The 27358-nt window shown below is 48.0% G+C and overlaps 2 protein-coding genes across 7 annotated transcripts in view; both read left to right on the forward strand.

Moving 5' to 3' along the window:
• AKAP8L (A-kinase anchoring protein 8 like) overlaps positions 1-8893 on the forward strand; it is a 34927-nt gene extending 26034 nt beyond the window's left edge. For 2 of the 6 annotated variants that reach the window (XM_055542269.1, XM_055542280.1), the window contains 2 exons: positions 8155-8250; positions 8340-8893. In XM_055542269.1, the coding sequence (XP_055398244.1) occupies positions 8155-8250; positions 8340-8654 (411 nt within the window). In that variant the 3' untranslated portion in view covers positions 8655-8893. Of the gene's footprint in view, positions 1-5068; positions 5251-5288; positions 7367-8154; positions 8251-8339 lie in introns of those variants that run through there. The other 4 variants (XR_008700944.1, XM_055542314.1, XR_008700943.1 and 1 more) reach the window with 3 other exon arrangements.
• A 141-nt stretch (positions 8894-9034) lies between these two features.
• On the forward strand, positions 9035-27054 carry AKAP8 (A-kinase anchoring protein 8). The gene is made up of 14 exons (XM_055542253.1): positions 9035-9122; positions 12081-12119; positions 13566-13598; positions 14108-14384; positions 14835-15318; positions 15850-15979; positions 16223-16269; positions 17481-17514; positions 19372-19459; positions 21326-21467; positions 21824-21917; positions 22362-22492; positions 23650-23745; positions 25410-27054. The coding sequence occupies exons 1-14, from the start codon at positions 9104-9106 to the stop codon at positions 25845-25847; spliced, it is 2052 nt and encodes a 683-aa protein (XP_055398228.1). The 5' UTR covers positions 9035-9103; the 3' UTR covers positions 25848-27054.
• The last annotated feature ends 304 nt before the right edge of the window (positions 27055-27358 follow it).

A 27358-nucleotide genomic window follows, 5' to 3' on the forward strand; every position in this document is an offset into this window, starting at 1 on the left:
ATTGTTTAATCCATTTACATTTAATGTTACTCTTTTTTTCAAATATTTATTTATCTTCTTTAATGGTTTTTTTGTAAAATTTCGGGGGGCATTATTAGTGGTTTCTCTAGGCCTTATTTTACATATATTAACTTCAAAAATTTCCTTTAGATACAGTCATTTCAGTGGGATTAAGTTACTCCTGTGAACCTCTCTCTGCATAGGTTTTTGTTATACAGAGTGGTACATCTATATGTGTTACAAACCCAATAATGTAATACAATGTAATTACATTATTTTATATAATTTGTCTTTTAAGGATGCCAAGAGAAGAAAGGAGAACAGCAGTTACATATTTCTAGCTTTTATTAAACTAGACTTCTTATTGCTCATTTCTGGTTCTCTTTGAATTCTTCCTGTGGATTCAAGTTACCATCTGTAGTCATTTCCTTATTAGCCCAATACAGTTTTATTCTCCCGACCTTCTTTGTGCTCTTACTGGCAAATATATTACATTTCTCTATGTTACTACAGGTCAAGTAATACAATTATATAGATTTAAGAGCTATATATATTTTTAATATTTAAATATTTATTGTTTTATACAACTCCTTTTTAAATTAGTTGAGAGGACAGGAAAAGACATTGCATTTATAGTATTTCTTTATAATTATATGATTACCTTTATTGTTCTTTCTTGTGGATTTGCATTACTATCTGGGATCACTTCTTTTCATCTTGAAGGACCTCCTTGGGTATTTCTTTAAAGGTCTGCCAACAGCAAACTCAATTGTTGTTTGTTGTGGACTGTTATTGTTTCACTTTCACTTTTGAAAGATAGCTTTCCTGGGCACAGGATTTTTGGTTGACAGTTTCTTTGAGCATTTTAAGTATGTTATCCCACTGCCTTCTGGCTCCGTTTCTGGTAAGACATCAGCTTTTAACTTTACTGGGGTTCCATTTTAAGTAATGATTCATTTTTCTTTTGCTGCTGTCAAAATTTTTCCGTTGTCTTTGGCTCAGCATTTTTATTATAAGATGTCTTTTTGTGGGTCTTTTTGTGTTTATTTGGAGTTTGTTAGCTTTTTGGATGTGTAGTTTAAAGTTTTTCATGAGATTTACAGTTTATAGCCATTATTCAGATTTTTTTTTTCCCTGCTCCTTTTGTCTTTCTGGTAATCTCATGGGTGTGATGGGACACCTAATGGTATCAAGGGTTGTTTGAGATTATTCATTTTTCTTCATTCATTCTTCTATTCTCCAGATTGTGTGATCTCTGCCAACTTACAGATTTTGCTTATTCTGCCAGTTCAGATCTACTGTTGAACCCCTCCAGTGAATTTTTCATTTCAGTTCATTGTATTTTTAAGCTCTAGGATTTATATATTTAACTTCTGTCCCTTTATTGATGTTCCCTATTTGATGAGACAGTGTTACCTTGTACTTCAAGCATGTTTCCTTTTAGTTCTTTAAATGGATTTATAATGGCTGCTTTTAAGTCTTTAAGTCTGACATCTGGCCATGGGCACAGGCAGTTTCTGTCGTTTGCCTGCCTGTTTTCCTGAATGTCAGTTTCCTTTGCACATCTCATAATTTTTTGTTGGAAACTAAACAGTTTATATAATCTCTTCTGGCAACTCTTTGTTCTAGACCTCCCCTACTGTAGGTCTTGTTACTGTGTTTGTTTGAGTGAATAGTCAAAATATTTTAGTGAAATCTCTTTAATTCCCACAGCGCAGAGCCTGTTACTGTACCTCAGAAGAGGAAGCCATTGGCCAAGTGCACAGCCACTTGGCCTGTGGTGGTGGTATTTTGGTGGTAGGGATGGTGGTAGTTTTGATAGGACCACATTTGTCTTTTTCCCATACTGCACCAAGCTGTTCTTCTCCATAAGTTGTTGGCTGATAGCTCTGTTGTTTTCAACAATGCCTAAAGGCATTAAATTGTTTTAATCCAACTGAATTAACCTAATCCAATTAAATAACTTTAATCCAATTAAATTCATTGTTTGAGATTTATCCTGAACCCTAGGGAGGCTCCTTCTACCTGTTTTACTGGTTCTTTTTGGAGACAGCAATGGCTTAGTTTGTGTTGTTTATCAAATCCATGCTCAGTTCAGTTCAGTTCAGTTCAGTCGCTCAGTCGTGTCCGACTCTTTGTGACGCTATGGACTGTAGCCCACCAGGCTTCTCTGTCCACGGAATTTTCTAGGCAGGAATACTGGAGTGGTTACCATTTCCTCCTCCAGGGGATCTCTCCCACCCAGGGTTGAGAACCCTGTCTCCTGCATCGGCAGGTGGATTCTTTACTGCTATGCCACCTGGGAGGTATATCTACCATCCTTTTAATTGCTTTTCTCCACACCCTCCATTGTTTTGAGAGAGCCCTTAGTTTTGAACTCCCCACACTCTTAAAAAAAGGAGTTCCTTTGGGAAGAGATTTGGGAGCTCATTGTTTTAAAGTCTGCCTTTCCCTCAGGCAAAACTCCTGAGTCCAGGCTTCTGAGCTAGGAGTGGTGACAAGACTCTGCTGGACTCTGCTGCTTTAGAAGAGAAGGGTTTGGGACTTCCCTGGTGGTGCAAAGACTCAGCGCTCCCAGTGCAGGGGGCTCGGGTTCAAACTCTCTTGGGGAATTAGATGCTACATGCCTCAACTAAAGATCCTGTGTGCTGCAAATAAGACCCAGTGTAGCCAATTAAATATATATTTTAAAAAAAAAAAAAAAAAAAAGGAGGGAAGAGGTGTGGAGGCAGCTGTAGCCCCTGGTCAAGTTGGTTTGGTTTGCCTCTCTAGGCATGGGGCCTCTGCCTTACAAACAAGCCAGGGTTAGAGCAATGCATGGTGTTAAACTTCCATTCCATGAGTGGGGCTCGATAGGAGGGAGCCCCACCTCTCAGCTGAATTTGCCCAGAACTTAGCCTCAGCAGCAGGCAGTTAGGGACAAGATGAGAAATGTTTACAGTCCTGCTTCTGGAAAGATACACCCCTCAATGGTGATAGCAGAGTAGAGAGGGAGGCCTTTTTTTGTTATTATTTCTGTTGTTGTTTTTAATTATTATATATTGGCTGTGCTGGGTCTTGTTGAGGTAGAGCCTCTTCATTGCTGGTCATGGGCTTTCTGTAGTTGGGATGAGCAGAGCCTTTTCTCTTAGTTGCGGTGCGTGGGCTTCTCATTGCACAGGCTTCTCTTGTTGTGAAGCACAGGCTCTAGGGCACATGCTCTTAGTTTCCTTGTGGCATTTGGGATCTTAGTTCCCAGACCAGGGATCAAACCCATGTCCCCTGCATTGGCAGGTGAATGAACCACTGGACCACCAGGGAATTCCTTTAGGAAGTCTTTTTAACCTTAATTCCAAAAATCTGTTAAGGATAATAATGAGATGAAACTATAGATTAGTTCATTGAAGAATAAAAGTGCTAAGTAAAATTATGTTGTCAAGGATGTGAAGCAAATGAAACTTTCATCCATTGATGTGGTTGGTGGTTTAGTCGCTGAGTCATATACAACAGTTTCCCAACCCCATGAACTGTAGCCCACTAGCCTTTTCTGTCCATGGAATTCTCCGGGTAAGAATATTGGAGTGGGTTGCCATTTCCTTCTCCAGGGGATCTTCCCGGCCCAAGGATCAAACCCGCATCTCCTGCATTGCAGGTATATTCTTTACCACTGAGCCACCAGGGATTCCCCAAATATTCCTAATTATCAATCTAGTGGTGAGTCAAATATGTAACACACTATAAGTAAAATTTGCTTCTGGAATACAAGGATGGTTCAATAAGAAATTAGCAACATTATCAGTATAAAGTCCTGGAAATGAAAACTGTTTATGTGCAAATAATGTGATTATATTCCTAGAAAAGCTGATGATTCCAGCAAAAAAAAAAAAAAGTGTTCTTAGAATTAATAGAATTTGGTAAGGGGTTGAAAAAAAAAAAATGTGAAAGTCACTCAGTAGTGTCCGACTTTTTGCAACCCCATAGAGGGTTGCTGCTGCTAAGTCGCTTCAGTCATGTCTGACTCCGTGCGACCCCATAGATGGCAGCCCACCAGGCTCCCCCATCCCTGGGATTCTCCAGGCAGGAACACTGGAGTGGGCTGCCGTCTCCTTCTGCAATGCATGAAAGTGAAAAGTGAAAGTGAAGTCGCTCAGTTGTGTCCGACTCTTAGCGACCCCATGGACTGCAGCCCACCAGGCTCCTCCGTCCATGGGATTTTCCAGGCAAGAATACTGGAGTGGGTTTCCATTGCCTTCTCCTCCATAGAGGGTTAGGACATACCAAAAGTAGGCTTTGCTGATAGCTCAGCTGGTGAAAAATCCACCTGCAATACAGGAGACCTGGGTTTGATTCCGGGGGTTGGGAATCTCTGCTGGAGAAGGGATAGGTTACCCACTCCAATATTCTTGGGCTTCCCTTGTGGCTCAGCTGGTAAAGAATCTGCCTGCATTGTGGGAGACCTGGGTTCAATTTGGGGGTTGGGAAGATCTGCTGGAGAAGGGATAGGTTACCCACTTCAGTATTCTGGCCTGGAGAATTCCATGGACTGTATAGTTGCAGAGTCTGGGGTTGCAGAGTCACAACTGAAAGACTTTCACTTTCAAATTAGTAGTAGTTTTTATCCATTCTAATAGTAATAACCAATTAGAAACATAAATGAGGAAACATCTATTCACAATAACCACAAAATGTGTGAAATAACTGGGAATGTAAAGAAGAAAGGTATGGGATCTTAAATTCAAGGATATGAAACAAGCAAGACCTCAGTGAATGGAAGGAAGTACTAAGTTCTTAGATGGGAGGTTTAATAGCAAAACAAAACAAAAACCAGTTCCTCCCATATTACTATTGACAGAGTTAAGTCTAATAGCCAGGAAAATTATACAGCAGTCAGTGAGTACAGGGACTTGCTGTGACAGATATATGACTCATGTAGAGTCAATTGTAATTGAAAATAAGTGATACTGGCATAGTGATTTAAAGAATAGAGTCTAATGAAGTAGCCCTCTATGCTTTGTTTTTGGAACTCAGTATTAAAGTCAGTTGCAGATCCCTTATCAGAAACCTGAATGTTTTTTAAAATAATTTTTAGATTTCAGAACAGCTACATGATAGTATTGCAGACATCCCCAGCAGAATCTGGTAAAGTGCCTTGCAGTTAAACCATCAACAACCCTTCAAGTGACTTGTTTAGGTAGGATAAATAAAGATGGTATAAAAATATGTCAGCTAATAATGAGCACCAAATGAATTTTTTTTTTTTTTTTAACCAAATGAATTTTAGAAGAAAAACTTTTCCTTTTGGATTTCAGATTTGCAGATAAGGGACTGTAGACCTCCATGTCAATTTGATGGGGGGAAACAATGGTTTATCTTACACATTTCTGGAAAGGAAAGTTGGACTCCTACCTCATACCATATATTAAATTCTCACGATCTTAAATGTGGGGGAAAAAGAACAACATTTTGAAGATTGTTGACCTTGACATTAAAGGAAGCCTTCCCTGAACAAGCTAGGAAACCAAGAGACCGTGGAAGAAATGACTTCATAGAAATCCGGACAGACAGCCCAGTGTGCATATCGGATTCGCTGGTGGGCAGGGAAATGCCACGGGAGGCAGCATACATTCCTTTCTCTCACCCTACAGGAAAAACATTCAACAGTGGTAACCGCTAATGCTGATGGAGAGGCGGGGACAAGTCCACTGTCTTAGGACAGGTGGAAGCAGCACAGCCTGCAGTGTTTTGCAGAGTACTCAGGCACTGTCACTGTAGGGAACGTGTTTAGTAGGATTAAAAACACTAGCATGGAAGTATTTAAGTTTATTCTTAATTTGGATATTATAGCAAAAATCTGAAAACTATGTTAAGTTTGCTCAGTTGGGAGACATTCTGGTGTGTCCGTCTGTGCACCTAGAGGGAGAAAGATAGTGTGTCAGCGAGTAAGATGTAGTAGTATCCTAATTGTGCCTGGTTTTTTTTTCCATTCATAAAATTATTCCACATTATACTTGGATTATTCATAAAAATCTCATAAGACATTAAACAAAGCCATCATCTCAAGTTATTTCCATGTTAACTATTTTTTTTTCAGCATCTGCATGTTAGACAAGTATATTTTTTAAAAAATCACAAAAGCAAAAACCCTGAAATTTAAACATATGAGATTTTTGTTTTATTGCTGTGCTTGATATACATGAAGTAATAGATATCAAGCAGTTCACTTTTATTGCATATTTGTATGTTTGTTCTTGAGTTACCTGAATACAAAGAACATGAGTGTGGCAAAAGTGATGAAAGCAAACAGCTGGTGACTTGACAAATAATGGAATGTGACATGTTTCTGCCCTTATCCAGAGAAAATTGAGTCACAGCTAAAGGAACACTTCTGTAGCTGTAGTCAACGGTGTGCACATTGAAAGTGTGTATTCCACAGATAACACATGATTTAACATATAATATCCACAGGATATCCATTTCTACTACAGCCTTGTAAGTGCTCCCGAGTTTAAAGTACCCGCGACTACACCTGTGATTAGAACCAGTTATCCCTTTTATTCCCCACCAGGGGAAACCAGTATGTAGGCAGTTTTCTTTTCTGCATCTTTAACTTGTTTCATTTTAACCATACATGAGGACTGTTTTCCCCAAGTAAAAAAGAAAAAAAGATGAAGGTGGGGAAAGGGAATAGAAACAGACAAATGAAGTGATTTTCTGAAATTTGAGGTAAAGAATTGGCTAGGGTTGAGTAGAGGTCCCAAAGGTCAGTTTCCCTACCCCTCCAAAAATAGCTTTACTTTTTTTTTTTTTTCTTCTGTTTATGGCTTTATACTTGGGTTACCATTACTTGCGTTAATGATGGAAGTGAGAGTTGCCTGCACGCACGGAGAAAATCATGTAGCATTTTGATGTAAATCCCCCCAGACACTGGCATGCTCCGCACTCTGTCCCATCACACATCTTATGCCAGGGGAGAGAGAAGCCCTGTTTTAAGACTGCATGGTGTTGTTGTGAACATCTGGTTTACGTAACCACTTTTCCACTGAAGAACACTAAGCTGCTTTCCAATTTTTCACCTCTGCAGCCAGTGTGCTTGCATGTTCCCAATTTTAAATTTAGGCTAGACTCCCGGGAGGAATTGCTGAGAGAAATTTTTAATTTTGATTATTGTTCAGTCATGTCCAACTCTTTGCGACCTCATGGACTGCAGCATGCTAGGCTTCCCTGTCCTTTACCATCTCCTGGAGTTGCACAGACTCATGTCCATTGAGTAAGTGATGCCATCCAACCATCTCATCCTCTGTCGCCCTCAATCTTTCACAGCATCAGAATCTTTACCAATGACTTCTATCACAATGATTTTTCAGAAAATAAACACTTGAGCTTCTCACCAAGAGTGTAAGTGTCTCTCTTTTCAACCTTTACATTTGAGGATATAATTCTTTAAATTGGGAATCTTACAGATTAAAAGGATGTATATCACTTAAGGGCTTCCCTGGTGGCTCAGATCGTAAAGAATCTGCCCGCAATGTGGGAGACCTGGTTTCAGTCCCTGGGTGGGTAAGATCCCCTGGAGAAGGGAATGGCAACCTACTCCGGTACTCTTGTCCGGAGAATCCCATAGACAGAGGAGCCTGACGGGGCTACAGTCCATGGGGTCGCAAAGAGTCGGAGACGACTGAGCAACTAACACTTTCGTATCACTTAAACATACTGTTTGACATTCTTTTCCTGCTTTTATATTCTCCCTGTTTATCCTGCAGAGTTGTGTGTGTTTTAGGGCAGTTGCCCTCTTGTTAGGAGTTGCACATTAGGTTTTTAGTATGTTTGTTCACTGCTTATGAATTTTTATGTAAGCAAATCAGATTGCTGCAGTACAGCTGTAAAGACATGACTTTAATCAGTTACAGTAAGTATGGCGTGGAAAGATGGACCATTGGAGCAAAGATCAAATCTGGTCGTGGCTCCATGCTTGTAGAGTGAACCCACGCTTGTACTCAAGGGTCCACTTACGGACCTAACGCAGTCTGGTTGTAGTCATTGGCAGTGCTGGGTCCCGAGGTGGAGGTGGAGAGGTGTGCGGGTGTGTGGGCTCTACCCGACCCGGCAGTGTGAGGGTTGGAGGCTCCTTTGGAATGCCTGGGTCAGCCTCTGCAGCCCTGCCTGCCTTGCCCGCAGCTCATGATGGAGCAGTCTAAGAAGTCCTCGCTCATGGTGGCTCGCAGCATCCTAAACAACAAGCTAATCAGTAAGAAGCTGGAGCGCTATCTGAAGGTGAGGTGCACGCCCCTGGTACGCCGGCCCAGTCCCCAGCCGTGACCCTGCGGGTTCTCCCTTTCTTCATGTCGTGCCCCTCTCCGCAGGGTGAGAACCCTTTCACTGACAGCCCAGAGGAGGAGAAGGAACAAGAGGAGGCCGAGGGAGGTGCCCTTGATGAGGGGGCGCTGGTCGAAGCGGCCGGGGTCGCGGAGGGTGCAGAGGCCGCGCCGGCGCAGCCTCCAGTGCCTCCAGAGCCAGTACCCGGGGCCGCGTCCCCGCCCCCGCCCCTGCCACCGGAGGAGGACGAGGAGGCCGTGCCCCTACTGGGAGGGGCGCTGGAGCGCCAGATCCGAGGCATCCCGGGCCTCGACGTGGAGGCTGACGACGACGAGGAGGAGGGAGGAGGAGGCGCTCCATGACTCGGGACGGGCGGGGCTCGCGGGGCCGAGGCTGGAAGCTGAGTCTAATAAAAGTTCTTCCCATCCCACCTCGTCGTCGTCTTTTGTCTGTGTGCTGCACTGTCCGCCTCGGCGGGTGCAGGCCTCACCGCTGGGCTGTGTGTGTCTGCGGGTGGGACTTGGGGCTGTTGGGTTACGCCTGCGCATTGGCGAGAAGGGATACGCCTGCGAGCGGTGAGGCACAGCGGCCAGGAGGAAAACTAGCGAGCTACGAACACCGACCCGGAACAACCGGAAGGCCAGCCGGGGTGATAAAGGAGGGCCCGCCGTGAACTACGACCAATGGTATCGCGTAGCAGGGGTGACGTATGCGCCTGGTCTACCAGTAGAGGACGGCGGGAAGTGCGTTGAGCGCATGCGTCCTGTGGTAGCCTAGAAAAAGGAGCTGCTTGGCGGGCGGAGCTGAAGACATGGATCAGGGCTACGGAGGTTGGTGTGGGTGACTCTGCGGGGTGGGGCGGGGAGGTGGTGTCCGGGCACAGTTTCGACGCCGTGCAGGGGTCCGCGGGCCGGAGACTACACCCTAGCGCGGTTACCGCAGTTCGGTCTTGCGGAGAGGCGGCCGGGGCGCGGGCGCGCAGCTCATTGGACCTCGGCCCTGTCGTTCCCGGGGCGCTGCGTGCGGATTGGCCGACGGGGCCTGAGGACGTTGGCCGAGTTCGGCGGGCCGACGCTGGGGCGGACTTCGGGGGGCGCTTCAGACAGTCGGGGTCGTTAAAGTTTTTCAGCCCCGGCTGGGTTGGCCGGGCCCTGCCGAACCCGGCCGCTCCCAGGCCCGGTGTCCCTTTTGGAAGACGCCACAAAATGGCGGCGCCGGGAGGCGGAGCTATGACGGGAGCTCGTGGGGCACGGGGTCTATGGCCTGGACCGAGACGGGACCGCTGCCTCTTCCAGGGCTGTCGTGCCTGCCTGTCTGGGAACCTGCGGGGTTGGCTGGGGCCTCCGTGCGGCACAGGAGGCCTGGGACGCTGGTCCCGAAGGCCGTGTGGGCTGCGCAGATTCCGACCCCTTGCCGCCAGCCGGGCGGTGCAGAGCAGCAGGACCTAGTGCCGCCTCTGCAGTGATCAGCCTCACTGGGCGCCTGTCGCGGACCTGGCTCAAGCACATCTGGGACAAGATACTGAGGGTCAGATGCGGGGTACCTTCTTGATCAAAGCCTGGAAACTCGATTTGCTCTGGGGTCGTGACAGACGGTGGTTCTCCTAAAGGTTGTCTTCTATGGTGGCCTGGAGACGCCAGAGGGGCTGTGTGAGGCGGAGAGTGCCCTTTACCCACTTGGATTTCAGGGCCTGCGGCAGGACGGACCTCGAGCGACCTGCTCTGTCTCTGGAATCTGAGCCTCCTAGGAGGCCTTTGCTGCGTGCTGGAAGCCGCGTTTACCTGCAGGGAACAGTTGGAATATGCAGGACTGGGCTTGACCCGGCGCGGATCTCTGTCCGGGCTTGTGAGGTTCAGACACGGGCGATCAGATCTTGGCTGCCTCAGGGAAGGCGCGTGTTTTGAAAGGGCAGCATTAGCAGGAGGCCAGCAGCTGAAATTGCAGAGAAGCAGAAAGGTCCTGGTGTCCTGGTGTGCTTGGGTGGCTCCAAGGTCGTTGAGTGGTTCAGCCTGGTTCTCCGGTCTTTTCTGCAGTCTGACTGGATCTCACCATTCTTTGCCTGCTTTGCTAACCAGATTTTTCAGCTAGTAATAATCCTGCCTTACCTGTGCTCATAGCTTAGAAGGGTTACACCCTGCTCCCCTTCCTACCTACCAAAAAACCTTTTCAGACTCAGTTTAAGTGCAGCGGCCTCCCAGAATCCTTTTGTAGCTTTTCCACCTGGAATTGTTTATTTCTTAAGATTTGTTGCGGTTTAAGAGTTGCTCCTTGGCCAGCGGAGGCACCTCTATCTGGGTCCAGGTCCTCCTCTTCCTGCTCCTTAACATGTTCTTGGGCAAGTGACTTATACTCTGGAACTCCTGTGTACAACAGAGTGAACAGTACCTATTTCAAGGGTCTTGAGGTTATGTGAACGGTTTATGCTTCTTAGTTAGACCAGTGCCACAGAATTGGTCATTTGCTATTAGAATCACTACTCTGCTTTTCTGCTGCATAGACGTGGAAATCTGTGTAACGGGAGATAACCTTCAGCAGGGTGACTTCAGTTCAAGTCCCATAACGTCTGAGCCTTAGCTCCCTACCTCCCTCTGAATGGCATTCTGGGATCACCAGCTGAGTGTCAGTCTCGTGTGGGCATACAGTAGGCGTTCATCTAATGGTTTGGATTGTCTTGGTAAGAACATTTGTGCTCAGTTGCTAACTCACGTCCAGCTCTTGCAACCCCATGAACTGCAGTCCACCAGACTTTTCTGTCCATGGGATTTTCCAGGCAAGAGTACCGGAATGAGTTGCCATTTCCTACTCCAGTCCTGGTCGGAGAAGGCAGTGGCACCCCACTCCAATACTCTTGCTGGAAAATCCCATGGACGGAGGAGCCTGGTGGGCTGCAGTCCATGGGGTCGCTAAGAGTCGGACACGACTGAGCGACTTCACTTTGACTTTTCACTTTCATGCATTGGAGAAGGAAATGGCAACCCACTCCAGTGTTCTTGCCTGGAGAATCCCAGGGACAGGGGAGCCTGGTGGGCTGCCTTCTATGGGGTGGCACAGAGTCAGACACAACTGAAGCGACTTAGCAGCAGCAGCAGCAACTCCAGTCCTGTAGGAGAGAAGGGAGGTATTTGAGAGAGAGGAGGCTTTGCAGAGGTGAAGTCATTTAGCAGGTGTGAATGGTTACCTGTGCCCAGCTCAGTGCCAGGCTGGAGACACAGATGAAGAGGGACCAGATAGATGCTATCATGGGATTTCCGGAGGGGCTGGGGGAGTCACCACAGAGAGGAATGCCATCTGATGCCTCAGGACCAGGCTGAAGCCCTGGGACTTCAAGGCCCAGGGGAGCACTGGAGAGTTCAGAGTCAAAAGAAGCGAGGCCTACAGAGGCACAGCTGTTGGCTCCAGATAATCAAAGTTTGTTCCCAATTATGAGGTTCTTATGGCTGCTTGAGGGGGCTGGGGGTGGGGACTGTGTCCTAATGGTGAGTGAGCTGGTAGCTAGTCCTGTGTCTTCCTCAGTTGTGGGTTGAGGCTTAGGTCAAGGTCCCTCAGCAGGCGATGGACCAAACTGGCACAGAGGCCCATCCGCCTCCTCTTTTTTCTGCTTTGACCTCAGGCAGGTGGAGTGTGATAATGCAAAAGCCAGCTGTGGGATGGCAGCGGGGCATTGTTGTGGTTGTGCTGCCCTCCTGTAAGGCTGGCACATCTCCTTCAAGGAGATTCCTTTATGCTCCTCAGAAGCGCTTGTTCTCTGGTGTGACAGATATGACTGTAACTCACAAATATGTTCACAGGTTATGGGGCGTGGAGTGCTGGACCTACCAACACCCAGGGTAAGTGAGACCTGCTTGTCAGGGAGGCATGGGCTACCCCCCGCCAGCACTAGCATGAACATAGCTGGAACCAGGAAGCCTTTTTTGTAAAGGGCCAGGTAGTAAATTTTTTGACTTTGCAGGCTACACGGTCTCTATAGTGCAGAAGCCACCATAGACAGTTTATAAACAAGCAGGTAGGACTGTGTGCCCATAATGTTTACATAAAGACACTGAGATTTGCATACCATGTGATTTCCATTATGTCATCAAACAGTCTTCAACAATTTTTGTTGTTCTATCTTAAGTCAATAGTTGAGGGTATAACCAAAGATTTTTATAAATAATACTTTTCAGTAGTTGTAGACTTACGGGATTGATCAGGTAGTAATGTAGAACTTCATATGCACACCCACAGCCTATCTTCGACCCAGGCACAATTCCCCTTATTATTATAGTTAGCAGAATGTGTTACAGTTTATAAGCCAGTGTTCATACAATGTATGGTCTATAGTGCACATTAGTTTTTACTCTGTTACAGTTTTGTGAGTTTTGACAGATATGAAAATGTGTCCTTTGTCAGAATTTGCATTTTATGGAGTATTATTTCGACTCTTTTTGTTTGTTTGTTCCCCAACCGTTTAAAAACATAAAACCCATTCTTAGCTTGTGGGCCCTACAAAAACAGGGCTGTGGACTAGATTTGGCCCTGGGCCCGTCCATGGACCCTGCTCAGGAGTCCCCATCATGGTACTTAGTGTGTTTGAAGAACTAGAATGTGCTCTCTGGTGGGCGAGGTTTTCTGCTTTTTGCCAGCATTTGTTCCAGGGGATTGGTTGAAGGTTTCCTTTGTTTTCTGAGCCTGGGACTTGGCCCTTGCCCCACTGGCAGCAGGGTCGCTTTTGAGTCACTTTTCCACCCATCACCTAGTTTCCCAGCAGGAGGCCTTCTGTGTTGCTCAGGCACATGATGTCCCCTGCTCAGTTGAGCTGGGGACATGATTCTCCACCAGTGCACTCCGTGCTGTTGGCGGTGCCTTAGATCTGGCGCCGGGTGAAAACTGGCACTTAAGAACAGCTCTGCCTGGGGACCTGGCCTGGCAGCCTCTTCACTGCTGGCCCACGCTGGACAAGCTTCCTGGGAAAAGACTGTAGTGTCCTTTCTGTTGCACTAAAGGATAGCTTACTTAGGAGAGATGCCCTGGTTATGCTTAGCTGAGCATTTCTGTAGGAAGTGAGTTTTACAGCTAGTGGACCGCACCTTTCCTGACCTCAGTGGGCAACCAAGGGGGCCTCCTTGCAGCACTGACCTGGCCACCCCCGGCTCTGGCCCTGTGGATGGTGGAGTGAGGTGGCGACCGTCCTTCAGTGTCTGGGCTGGGGCTGGGGTTGGGGTGTGGAACTACGTCTTACATGCCTTCGTTTTGTAAACCAACATCTTGTATGTTTTTGTTTCTTCTAATTTAAGGTACATATGGAACTGGTGTGGCCAGCTGGCAAGGTAAGCCCTTCTAGGGGTCTGTGGGTGGATGAATAGGCCTCTGACCAGCTACCTAGAGGGGCTGGGGTGCAGGGACCCCCATCTCCCATCCTTGGTGTGCTCACGGTTGTCCTGAAGGCTCAGCAGACTGGGTCTGAGATATGGGGGAGTGCTGGGGGCAGGCCTCCAAGGGAGCTTGCTGGAGGTAGCAGGTAGGGAGGGTTGTGGTGGTGGTCTGCTCTTTGGTGGGCCCATCAGTCTTCCAACTGCCAGCTCCTGGGCTCTCTGGCTTTGGATGAGAAGCAAGTCCTATGATTCGGTATAAAAAACCCACTGCTCAGAGTTGAGGCCGTGCCCTCCTGCCGCCTGCTGGCAGGTGACGTGTGCAGTGCCGGGGCAGGGGCAGCAGCCCTTGATCCCAGGACCCTTTTCCTTCTTCACAGGTGGTGGGTGCTCCTTGCCTGACTTGTCCCCCAGGGACTGGTCTTGTAGCTGCTGAGATCTGACTTAGCTCTTCCTCCCTCCATCAGGTTATGAAAACTACAATTACTATGGTGCCCAGAACACCAGCGTCACCACGGGAGCAGCATACAGCTACGGCCCAGCCTCATGGGAGGCCACCAAGGCCAGTGACGGCCTGGCGCCTGGGGGCCCTGCCATGCACATGGCTGCTTACGGCCCAGAACCATGCACTGACAGTTCTGACTCCCTCATCGCCAAGATCAACCAGCGTTTGGACATGATGTCCAAGGAAGGAGGAAGGGGCGGGAGCAGCAGCGGTGGGGAGGGCGTGCAGGACCGGGAGAGGTGATTATAGACCTGAGTCCTTCCCGGGGGTCCCACGTGCCCCGCTTTGTATAGAGGGAGTGGGCACCTGCTCATCCTGGGAGGGCTCTTCCCCAGCTCCCTCCTCAGTGTAGAGCAGATAAGTTGAGCCTTTGTTGGGGCAGAGGCATTTGGTAGGGCTTGCTGGTTTCCTGGGTGGTGGGCCTTAGGGCATGCCCGTTAGCTCAGCTATGTAAGACCCCTTACTTCTGCATCAGGCACCCAGCATCTTCTCCCTGTTCCTGTGGCCAGGGTTTCACTCCCCTTGTTCAGTGGTGTTTCAAAGGGATTCAGTCTGTTTTACTTTGTGAGCATCTCAGAGGGGTGCGTGGCGGTTTGGTTTTGCTGCTCTGAATGTAGGGAGGTGTGCTTTGCAGGAGGCGTTGAGATCGTGCCTGGACAGTGTGGTGATGGGTTGTGCTTTCTTTGCAGCTCCTTTCGCTTCCAGTCGTTTGAGTCCTATGATTCCAGGCCTTGCCTGCCTGAGCACAATCCCTACCGCCCCAGCTACAGCTACGACTATGACTTTGACCTGGGGCCCAACCGCAATGGTGGCTTTGGTGGTCAGTACAGTGACTGCCGGGACCCAACCCGTGAGCGGGGCTCCCTCGATGGCTTCATGCGGGGTCGCGGCCAGGGCCGCTTCCAGGACCGGAGCAACCCCAGCACATTTATGCGCGGTGACCCCTTCATGACACCTGCAGCCGCCTCTGAGCCTCTTTCTACTCCGTGGACAGAGATGAACTATGCGGGTGGGCGGGGCCTTGGAGGCCCCTCCCCCAGCAGGCCCCCACCTTCCCTCTTTTCCCAGTCCATGGCCCCTGACTTTGGCATGATGGGCATGCAGGGGGCAGGTGGTTATGACAACTCTGTGCCCTACGGATGTGGCCGGTCACAGACCCGGATAAGAGATCAGGTAAGCCTTTTCCAAGTTCTAACCTGCCTTGTTTGTGTTTTTTTTTATATATTTACCTTTAAAGTATTTTAGAGATCTTACGAGACCTTATGTCACTTTTTTAAAGTGCAGTTCAACTTCTAGTGAAAATGTACAGAGTTGTGCAACCTTCACTTTTCACTATTATGTAATTAAGAGTGTTTCCATCATCCCAGAAAGAAACCTGTCGTTTCTTCTTCTCTCCCTCAATGCATGGCAACAGCTAATCTAGCTTTTGTCTCTCTAGATGTCCTTCTGGACATTTCATATGAAGGCAGTCATGTAATACGTGGCCTTTTGTGTCCAGCTTCTTTCACTCAGCATAAAGTTTTTGTGTTTTGGTTGGGGGGGTGAGGGTGGGAGAGGTTCCAACCGTAGTGTCTTCCTTTGCTTTCTGAAAGACCTTTTCTGCCCTTGTTCTCTGACCTGACAATCCCTTTGTTCTTCATTGCTCTGGGGACAAATGGGGACCATCAGAGTAAGCAATACATGGGAGTGTGCTTCTCTTTGTAGCCTCGGCGGAGAGGGTTCAATCGCTGTGGCCCAGAAAGCTTGGGCAGGAAACGGAAGCAGCTGCAGATTTATGACGAGCCTGACACCAAACAAGCTCGAGCTGACAGTGAAGGAGATTTTTCTGAAAACGGTATGCCCTGGGGCCAGTAGGCCAGGGTGGGTATAAGATGGGTCAGCTGCATGTTTGGTGTTCTGCCTGCCTGTCTGGACAGCGCACACAGGGGAACTCACTGACGTGTGTCACTCGCACTGCCACAGTCCCCACTGTAGCCAGGATGAGCGCAGTCACTCTGGACAGTGAGTTTGGGAAGTGAAAACAGGGAGTGGGCCCGCTGCCAGGGGCTGACTTTCTTTATTCCTTTGTGTTTGGTAGATGATGGAGCTGGTGACTTCCGATCAGGAGATGAAGAATTCAGGGGTGTAAGTTCGCCTTTACCGATCAACCTCCAGTGTCTCTAGTGTGGGATTTCTTCCTTTAGTGTCTTCCTCACAGAGAGGCAGGAACAGCTGCTGTGGTAGATTCAACTCCACCTTATGAGTCAATTTAATAATCAGACTTGCAGCTCGGTTTCTGAGAGTTTTCCACTTGAAACAATCCTTGTTTTCCTGAAAACGTTCCCAGCCCTCTCCCCAGCCATTCCTAGGCCCTCACAGTGATGTGCCTGGCTGCCACATGGTAACTGCAGTGGCCACGTAGGCTGAGGCTTTCAAATAGACACTGAAGACTCATTTGCTTACCAACTCTGTGCTGGTGCTGAGTTGTATCCCTGTCCTTCAGCTCCTAAAACCAGTCATGGGAGATGGGTGTCGGAGGCTGGCTCTTAGCCAGGACCAGGCACAAGTACCTGGGGTGCAAGCCTTTGCCGCCTCCTGCAAACTCTGATCCAAGTCTGGGGCAGGACAGGAAATCTGGGCATGTGAAGCTTCATCCCAGGGCTTCTGATGATCAGATGAGGTTAGGGGCGGGGAGGAAGGCCCTGGGTACAGTGACTTTTCAGCTCCTCTGATTGTCTTGCTTGTCCCTTGTCTAGGTTGTTTAGATGTTGAGTCTGGGAATTTCTGTATACCTGCTGATAGATCTGTATATCAGCTTGATGTCTAAGGACTGGGTTCAGTTACATGAGTTTTTAATCTATACCTGACTTGTTATCATCTTTGGTAGATGTAAATGTAGCTGGGAAATGTCATAAAGCCCATTTTCAGGAAAGAGTGCTAGGACTAGCTTTTTCTACAAATCGGGGGCTCTTGACATTGTTGATGGATGAACTTTTGGTATTCCCATGTGCAGAGCTGTGCATTTGCCAGAGGTAGGAGCCTGGTAGGCTGCCGTCCATGGGGTCACACAGAGTCGGACACGACTGAAGTGACTTAGCAGCAGCAGCAGTAGTTCTCTAGCTTTAGAAAAAACTGAAAGCCAGTCTGTGTCTTTAATTTAAAAAAAGCAAGTAAGTTAGTTAGCACAGAGCCTCAGAAGGCAAGCAGGACTAGTGGCAGGATGCTCAGGCCCCGTCCCGAGGCCCTGGGACTTGTCCTGATGCGCTGTGGCTGTGTTCTTGGTGGCAGGGAGCTTGGCTGCTTGTGGAGAGCTCGAAAAATTCTACCTCACAGTGTGCCTTTGTGCCCTTTTTCAGGAGGACGAATCCTTTGACTCCGGGAGACAGAGAGGTAGGCATCCCCCAGCATCCCTTTGAGCTTTCTTGTGTCTGCCCAGCTGCCCTGTACTCACTGCCTGATGCCCAGCCGAGCTGGGCTTCTGAGCAAGGTTGGAGGAGGGGCTGGAGGCTCAGGGCAGAAGAGGGGCCGTGGCTGCCAGGTGGGCCTTGGCCTTGCCACTCACTCTGAGGCTTTGCCTTGGTGTTTGCAGCAACACTTGCTGGAAATGGGTCTGTTTGCCTCACTCAGTGCAGGCCCTGGAGGCAGGGGGAACTCATCGCTGGGTATCTGCAGTAGCTTGAAGTGGTAGGGAGGAGAGAGTCTCAGAAATGCAAGAGAGAAGAGAAAAGGCACCCTCCAGCCTGTCTTCTCTGTTCCCCCTTTGGGCAGTGCAGGTCCCTGTACTGTTTGCTCCTGGGCTTCATTCTGTCCACAGCCCCCTTGCTTGCCAGGCCAGGGCCATGCTTCTGGCCTCTGTGGTGGGGACACTGGCACAGTGTGGGGCAGAGATCAGATGCCTGCCTGGGAGGGGCGCAGGGGGTGGGGGGGCCTGGATCCTCCAGAGGCAGGCACTGCTCAGCAGGCCCCAGCACAGTTCCAGTGTGAGAGACTTAAGAGTCCCAAATGAGTGGCAGGAACAGAGGAACGTTGAGCCCTTTAGGAGGGGCGTGGAGAGGTGGCCACTTGTTTCTCTCCTGTTCCCGTGGGTATGTCCATAGCTGGTTTCGCACAGGCTGCTCCCATTCATTATGAAGGCCCTGACTTAGATGCTCCTTCTCTTACATGTTCAGGTTTAGCCAACCCTCTGAGGTCCTCCTGCCCTGTTTATTGAAGCAATTACATCCATAGCATGGGACCACAGAGCATTTAGCGGCTCGTGCAGCGGGGTAAATGCTAAAGCAAAGGTGACATGTTTATTGCGCACAGGTCCTGCTGCCTACCCGGGATGACTTTGCTATTAAACAGCAGTAATAGTTTCAGGCAGTGACCTCTTGCCAAAAATCCCACACGCCCTTTTGAGAGGCTTCTGAGCAGCGCACGCCGGTCGCCATCTTCGTGGGACAGTCTCGTGACTGGCATCAGGGGTAGGGGTTACAGTTCAGATGCTTATCCAACCTTGTTTCAGCGTCCGGCCCTGGCCCTGAGCCACGGCGAGGCGGCCTGGCCCAGGCTGCACCTCTGGGCTGCACTGCTCTCTCCGGAGCTCCCGCGCTGGCCCCATGGGGTGGACAGAGGACCGTTTGGTCTCTTCCCATTTTTATTTCTGGGATTGCTTCCTGCATATCGCTGGTAAAGCCAGAGATTGATGGTTCTTGTGAGTGGGAGGTAGAGTCTGGGCCAGCAGGGATTGTCAGACCTGCTGAGGCCCTAGCTCAGAGGAGGCCGGCAGGACGGCTGTCATAGCCCACCTGGCGGCGGGACGGAGGGCGGCAGAGTGGCTGGCGTCACTCTCAGAGGCCGTCCAGCTGCTGCCTGGGGAGAATCGCTTCTGTCTCCTTAAGTAACATTGGGAGAAGACCCAATGGTAGGGTGCTAGACTGGAAAAGCAAGATAGGGAAGGACAGAGCAAGTGGGCCGTAGTTTGAGTGGGGTGGGCGGGCCGTGTCCCTGGCCCATCCCAACTTTATCAGGCCCTGGTGGGGAGTGACGTGACTCCCCTGGGAACTGCTCAGGGTTCTCATCAAAGGCCTACTCCTTTTGGGAGCCTTTGACAGCCCTTGCTGCCTCAGGGTGTCCTGACCCTGCCATGCGTGGAGGGCGCAGCAGGGCATGGGGTATGGTGGCACAGCTGTGGCCCCCGTCAAAGCCCTGGTGCTCAGCACCTCTACAGGTGCCTCAGAGGGTCTGGAAGGGACTTCTCTGTTGCAGGAGAGAAGGACGATGAAGATGATGAAGTGAAGAAGAGAAGGGAAAAGCAGAGGAGGAGAGACAGGATGCGAGACCGAGCAGCTGACAGGTGAGGAGGCAGATGAGGTGAGCACAGTCAAGGCTCTCCTGAGCACATCTGTCTTCACTCTGTAGTGTTAGAGGTGAGGGGCCTGGTCACCTCATTTCCAACCCTCCCACCCACCCCTCAGGGCCTGATAAGGTTGGGATGAGCTGGGGAGACATGGCCTGCCCACCCCACTCATACTACGGCCCACCTGCTGTCTGTGTCCTTCCCTATCTTGCTTTTCCAGTCCAGCAGCCTACCATCTGACTCTGGGTGTGTGTCAGGAAAGCCTTGTCAGGTCGATGGGAGACAAAACTTGGGAAACATACTGAGTCTTATCCTTGCTGGTGTTGCTTGCCCTCCTGTAGGCCTGTAAGGAGTTCCCTTGTCTCTTGGCTGTCATCCCAGACAGATGAAGTGTATTTAGCCAAACTGCCAAGGTGTTCTGGGTGCCTTGTCCATATAAATCCAAACCACTTGTGGAGTTTGACATGTATAGAAGTCAAACTTCAAGATTTAAAAGCAGCAGTGCAAACCGCAAAGGGCATTGGTGTGAGCACACTGCACCTCTACTCATAAACCACTGGAGTACATGGTTGATGAGGCCTTGACCAAGCTGGCTACTTCCCTGTGCGCAGGTTCTCTTGAAGACTTGAGAGGAAATCCTTGCCCTTAAGGCTCAAATGGGGATAATGGTTTTCCTGTGCAAGTAACACTTAGCAAAAGAGCAAACAGTAGAGGCTGGAAAGCGGGGTAGGAGGAGTTCCAAGTATTACAGAATTCACTGAAATCTTATCTTTAAACAGGTGAATAAAAATGACGGTCATTCTAGATCTGTTTTCATGCCACGTGGGAACTGAGATTAATTTTAAAGGAATCTTTAGACTGCCCTGGGCTTCCCTTGTGGCTCAGCTGGTAAAGAATCCGCCCACAATGCAGGAGACCTGGGTTTGATCCCTGGGTTGGGAAGATCCCCTGGAGAGGGAAAGACTACCCATTCCAGTATTCTGGCCTGGAGAATTCCAGGGACAGTCCATGGGGTCGCAAACAGTCAGACACGACTGAGCCACTTTCACTTACACTGCCCTAGTGACTAATGATCCTCAAAAAAATTGGAGAAGCTGTCACAGGGGAGGTCAAGATGCAGCAGAGAACCGGGAACCCTGTATTTCTTTGGTGGCTTCCTGACAGTTGTGCACACAGGGCCCAGGAGATTTTCCTCTTCACTCCTCTTTCGGGGGTATCTGCAAAGGCAAGGGTGTCTTGTGGCACTTGTCCAGCAGAACTCTGATTTGTCAGAGGAGCATTCCTGAGTGGCACAGGGCCTCTGCTCTTAGACCCATGAGGAGCAGAGCTGAGGGAAGCAACACCCAGCTCTGGGGGTTTGGGAGTCTGTCTGTAGGGTGCTCTCCCCTTGTCACACGGCATGTATGTATCTGGTGAGATTTTGAAAGCACACAACAAAGAAACCTCAGTTTTCATCCTTAGGTATCATGTGTCCTTCTGTTGAGTCCCATTGGAGAACTGAGATCATGTGAGTTTTGAATTTTGTGAGATCATCAGGAATTCTGTGGTACTAAATGGGGTCAGTTGTCTTGTATCTTCCAAGTGGCTGCAGAAAGAAACGTCTGAGAAGCTATGGAGTTGGGTTCTAGGTCCCCAGAACAATGGGCTAGAGACTTAGGGAATCCACAGTTCTGAAAAATCTCCACCTCTTTGGGCCAAAAAAAGTGGTATGGTAGTAAAGTGCTACAGGAATCATTTTCCTGAAATACTTGCAAGGTTGTACTCTGATTCTTAATATGGAGAATCTTGGAGTAACTGTTACTCTGATGCAGAGATAAGCTGGTTATCTCCAGCACTGCTTTTCGTTTTGTCTTCCTTCTCCAGGATTCAGTTTGCCTGTTCCGTGTGCAAGTTCCGTAGCTTTGAAGATGAAGAAATCCAGAAGCATTTGCAAAGCAAGTTTCACAAAGAGACACTGCGCTTTATAAGTACCAAGCTGCCTGACAAGACGGTGGAATTCCTCCAGGTAAATCACACTCAGCCTCCATCACGGCGTGTCCCAGTGATCCTGCAGGTGTTGGATCCCTCGTGGAGAAGGGAAGCCTAAACTAGGTCAAGACTTCTTTTTCCAGAATAGCAGTGTGCAGATCCCTGAGGCAGAAGGACAAGTGAGAGCTCCACTCATTGTAGTTCGCATTAATTCTGCCCATGGAGCTGCTCTGATGGCTGTCTTCCAGTCCTGAGAGCAGCTGAGATAAGGCTGTCACCACCCACCATGGGCTTGGCAGCCACCCTTGGTGAGCTGCCTCTGGTGCAGTTGAAAAAATACCCACATGCGCCATGTCCCCTCATTTCATTTGGTGCATCTCCCAACCTCTCTAGGAATACATTATAAACAGGAATAAGAAAATTGAGAAACGGCGGCAGGAACTGATGGAGAAGGAAAGTACAAAACCAAAACCAGATCCTTTCAAAGGTGAGTTACGATCTGAGGTGGAGGGTGGGTGTTAGTCCAGATCACAGAGCCCAGGTCAGAGGGGCTGAAAATGTGACAAAGTGAAGACAAATGGGAGGGGCGCTTAGCAGGGGAAGGAGACCTTCGTGTGTGGCCTAAGGTAGATGACAGCTCTACAGGCAGCTTATTGGGGTGCTATTTAAGCACTCGGATGTTTTTCCTCCTTAGCATGGAGAGAAAGGACCGAAGGATGAGAAAAGTTAAAAATAAAGTTCCCAGGTGCGGAGGCCTTGTGTTCTGTCTCCATGCACCTGCTGCAGGGCAGGTGATGTGTGTCTCAGATTCTGGCCTAACTAAATCCTTAGGGCCAGGGGAGAAAATGTGAGCCCTGATGGGGAGTGAGTGGAAGAGAAGCATCACTTGGATGCCGACCCAGATCCCACAAGACTGGGGTGTTGTCAACAGGGATTGGCCAGGAGCACTTCTTCAAGAAAATAGAGGCTGCTCACTGCCTGGCCTGTGACATGCTGATCCCGGCGCAGCCCCAGCTCCTCCAGCGGCACCTGCACTCTGTCGACCACAATCACAATCGCCGGGTGAGTGCCCCCCTGGTGTGGGGTGGGCCAAGCATCCTGGCTGCAGTGCGAGGGCTTCAGCACTGTGTGTGTCTCATGTGGAAGGTAACATCTTTAGGGGCTTTTGCCATACTCCATCAAGTCCATCATTTCATGAAGTGATTGTAACATGCACCCCAGTTTCTATTAAAATGTGAGGAAAATGTGTTGCTAAAGATTGACTAAACAGTAGCTGGAAATTTTCCCAGTTTGAGAATATTCCCTGTAAGTCATATGAGTAAATTCCCCAGTTGCTGAAAAACTGGATTTCTTACCAGCTGAGGCTGAGGACCACTCAGAGCAGAATGGTCTGGAGGACTCAGGGTCAGGGATTGGTTTGATCCTTACTAGCTGATGGGGCCTGAGGCTAAATGCCAAAGTATTGGCAGGTTTTTTTTTTTTTTTTTTTTTTTAATAAAGGGTCAAACTGTAAATATTTTTAGCTTTGCAAGCCATCAGGTCCCTGCCTTAACTTGTTAATCCTCAAGTCTGTGGCTGATGGGCAGAAATGGCCACAGGCCTTAAGTAAAGGGAATGGGTGTGGCCGCGTCTGGCCTGCAGGCTCTAGCTTGCCAAGCCCTGGTTTAGCATCTTTGTGGTTAGTTTACCTGACTACCAGATTGGAGCTACCTGGCTGCCCATCATCTCCTGGTATTACTAAAGACCAGACAAAAACCACTGTACAAACAAGGGATTATCATCTGAGTTAGGCTCTAAAACAGTCAAATGTTTGCAGCATTCAGACTTTTCCTATAGAATTTACTTGTAAAGTCAGTATAACTCAGAAAACTGAAAAGAAAAAGCTTGGCCTTCTCCCCTACTGAGTCCACGTAGCTTCTGATCTGTAAATGTTTTTATTTCCTCCTTGCTTGTACGTGTGGTACTTGGACATCAGTGGTGTGCCTGCGCTTTTTAAGGTCTCAGACTTATCCCCACTATTTCACAGACTCAGTTCTGATTCTTCTCCAGTGCTTGCTTGCTTTTATTATTGGAGTCCAGCACTTGGGGACTTGGCATACTGAAGAAAGATTTTAGTTGCATAGGACAAATCTCAGAACAACTCAGTGTACCCAGGCTGGTTTATTCTCTCGCTCCTCTGCACACCATTTTTAAAAACTCATGTTTGATTCCCTTTGTAGTTGGCTGCTGAACAGTTCAAGAAAACAAGTCTCCATGTGGCTAAGAGTGTTTTGAACAACAGACATATAGTGAAGATGCTGGAAAAATACCTCAAGGTTTGTGCTTCAGAGTCCAGTAGATGGGAAAAGCTTTGGAAATGGAGGATGAACTAACTCTCTGGGTTTGGAATTCTATCCAAAGTGCAGTATTTAGCATTTCTGAGTCTTTTGAAGAATTGAGAGATGTTGGAATGTATCAGGCTTGGGGATTCTACAACGGTGCATTCCCTGAGACTCACTGCTTGCCTGGGAACTCTGGGAAATGGTCCTGCTTGATTAATCTGTGCAGTAGTGCTGACTATCACCATGACTGTCTCTCCATAAAGTAGCAACCCAAATGATGGTGAAGTGCTTACAACAAAACAAAAAAACCAAGTAGATGATAATTCTCCATGTAGATGCTAAAACACATTTTTGCTGGCAGAGACAACCAACAGTAAGATGGGGAACAAGGGAGAGGGAAGAGCTAGCAGTGCCATGGTATCAGGAGCAGAGTAATCAAAAAAAGTCCCGAGGAGGATACCCTGGAGAGGAGTCTGGTTAGAAGAGTCTCTGGTTCCTCCTTCGGAAGCCCATTTTGCTAAGTGCTCAGGCCCACAACTTCAACGTTTGGGGCTGGCAGTTAAGATTCAGCATAACCTGACTAGGACGTGTTTGCCCTCCTCTCAGTTATTAATTGCTTCAGTATTTGAAGATTCATTTCATCCTTAAAGGGATAGAATTTAAATAACCAGTGTAAGAACCAGGACTGGTCAGTGTTTTACCTTGTGGCTTAGACAGACTTAAAGTTTCTGGAGTTAGCTGTTAACTCAAGCTTCTAAATACTTGGTTTCGTTTTGGACCTACCTCATAGCTTGTGGAATCTCAGTTCCCCGACCAGGGACTGAATCCAGGCCGTGGCAGTGAAAGCTCAGAATCCTAAGCGTGAGGCCACCAGGGAACTCTACACACCAATATTTTTTTGGTATGTGGGATCTTAGTTTCCCCAACCAGGGATCGAACGCACATCCCCTGCAGTGGAAGATAGGAGTCTTAACCACGGGACTGCCAGGAAAGTCCTAAACACTATTTGAAAACATGTTCTGACCTGCTAGTGGTCCTGTTTAGCAAGTCTCATTTTCTTCACTGTCACATGGGGGTAACCTTTATGCCTGGGCTGTGTGCTTAAATGAAACTTTAGAAAGAGCCTTGGGACTTTTCCTGGTGGTCCAGTGATGAACAATATGCCTTCCAATGCAAGGGATGCTTGTTTGATCCCAGGTCAGAGAACTAAGATCCTACATACCACGTGGCCAAAAAATCAAAATACAAAAGAGAAGTAGTATTGTGTTAGATTCAATAAAAACTTTAAAAATGGTCCACATTAAAAAAAAAAAGCCTGAACTTCCTGTTAAAATGAGGTTTGGGGTTTTGGGTTTTTTTTTTTAATTGGGTTAAGAATATCGATGACTTTTTTTTTTTTTTTAAGAATATCTATGACTTTTTAAACCTTTCCTCGTCATTATATGCTTGAATAACAAGTGCAAAATAGTGCTCGTGAAGCTTTTCTGAGATGTTTTTTCTGAGCACATGTAGGATGGACTCACTTGATGTGATTTAAAATGTTTCTTTTGTTGACTCTGCCCATCATGAAAACATGAACTCCCAGCAGCCTGAGCCTCAGTCTCTCGTTTGGACAGTTGTTTAGACCGCACTAACCTGGGTTTCCTCTTCTTGGCCAGGGTGAAGACCCTTTCACCAGTGAAGCTGGTGATGCAGAAATAGAAGGAGATGAGCCTTTAGGAGGTGAGGATAAGGAGGAGACCCCTGAGGAGGTGGTGGCCCAGGTCTTGGCTGAGGTAGTTACGGCAGCAGTGAGGGCGGTGGATGGCGAGGAAGCTCCTGCTCCAGAAAGTGGGGAGATGCCAGCCGAACGGGACGGCCCCACAGACACGGCCGGAGCCACCAGTAGTCCCCATCCCGAAGCAGAGACTCCCTGCAGAGTGGCGCCTGGGAAGGGCAGCACTGACGCAGAAGCTGCAGGTGAAGCTGCAGAGGCTGGAGTCGAAGTGGAGGCCATGGCGGCAGAGTCAGAAAGCACCGTGACAGCCACAGCTGCTGCAGAAGCCACAGTGGAACAGACTGATGCAGAGTCCAAAGATGCTGTTCCCACAGAATGATCCTTCTTTCCCTGTTTCAAGGGATATGTTATATAATGCATATTCTCTCTCCTTTGGTTTGTAAGTAGTACTAGGGTATGTGATACTGGAATATTATTTTGGCGAAGAGACACAGCCATTTCCTTCAAAAAAGTGTACCTCACAGGCTTGTCTCACAGAGTCGTGTGGCTTTCTGCCTTGGTGTGAAGGCTGTAAAAGTTGTACATTCCCCCAAGTGGCTGTGACATCTCTCTTTACATGATAGTTGGAATAATAAAAGTTGGATAATTAGACCTTGCTGATACTTTGCTTGTTAAATACAGCCACTGGCTGAATGCACCCCTTTTTATTTTTTGGTCTGGGGGCAGTTCGATACTAGGATGTATCTTGCTTTATAGAGCTTTTACTGTTTTTGTTAAAGTTTCAAGAATTTACTTGGGCTTCGGTTTTTAATCTCTGCTTTTGTGGTGCACTGTGTGGTGTGTGGTCCTCCTTCACAAGAGGCAGCAGAATCTTGGTAACGTGGTTTGATTCTGTCACGTCAGTGAATTCTCAAAGGCCTGGAGAATTCACGTGAACCACTGGAAGCACACCTACTTACCCTCAAGAATGAGGATATTTTGCCTGGGGCATTGTTTCCCAACTTTTAGTCCTTGTGAATCACCTTTGCAATGTTTTACCTCATTTGTGACCCACCTCTGCATTACTTCAGGGTTTCTTGTTTTTCTTTAAATTGAGTTACTTTTACTTAAATATATTTAAAAAGAAAATTTGATGTCTTGTGAATGGAAAATCAATATAAATTGCCATAGAGATACCTATCTGTGGAAAATGAATAAACATTTTATTTTAGATAAATATTCCTTGGGAAGTTTCTGAATCTGTAAGAAAGAAAAGCTAGCATGTCTTGAAGGTTAGTAAGCAACAGTTACACTTTCATGTAATCAAAAGAACTGGAAGATAACCGCCCTTTTGAAATGGTACTGCTGGGTCTGTTTTCCTGTAAGCCTTTGAGCTGTCGCACTTAGGAAGGCACTGGCCAGCGGGACGTTATTAGAAAAGAGGTGATAGAAAAGAGAGCACCTGTTGTGTACCAGGTGCTGATTCATGACAAAACTTAGATGTGTGCACTGCTCTCAAGGAGCCTTATTGGAGATGTGAGATGGGTATTTATGAAAAAGTCAAATGGTAGAACTAAGAACAAATAAACTGCTTAGTAAGCAAGAAACGGTGCCTCTGAATCTTTTCTACTAATCATTCCTTAATACTGCATTTGTTTTGTTCAGTCACTAAGTTGCGTCTGACTTTGCAACCCTATGGACTACAGCATGCCAGGCTCCCCTGTCCATCTCTCAGAGTTTGCTCGGATTCATGTCCATTGAATCAGCAATGTTATCTAACCATCTCATTCTCTACAAGCCCCTACTTCAATCTTTCAGGATCAGGGTCTTTTCCAATGAGTCAGCTCTTCGCATCAGGTGGCCAAAGTATTGGAGCTTCAGCATCAGTCCTTCCAAGGAACTTTCAGGGTT

The sequence above is a fragment of the Bubalus kerabau genome, chromosome 1 (assembly GCF_029407905.1).
Source record: "Bubalus kerabau isolate K-KA32 ecotype Philippines breed swamp buffalo chromosome 1, PCC_UOA_SB_1v2, whole genome shotgun sequence".
Taxonomy (NCBI): Eukaryota; Metazoa; Chordata; class Mammalia; order Artiodactyla; family Bovidae; genus Bubalus; species Bubalus kerabau.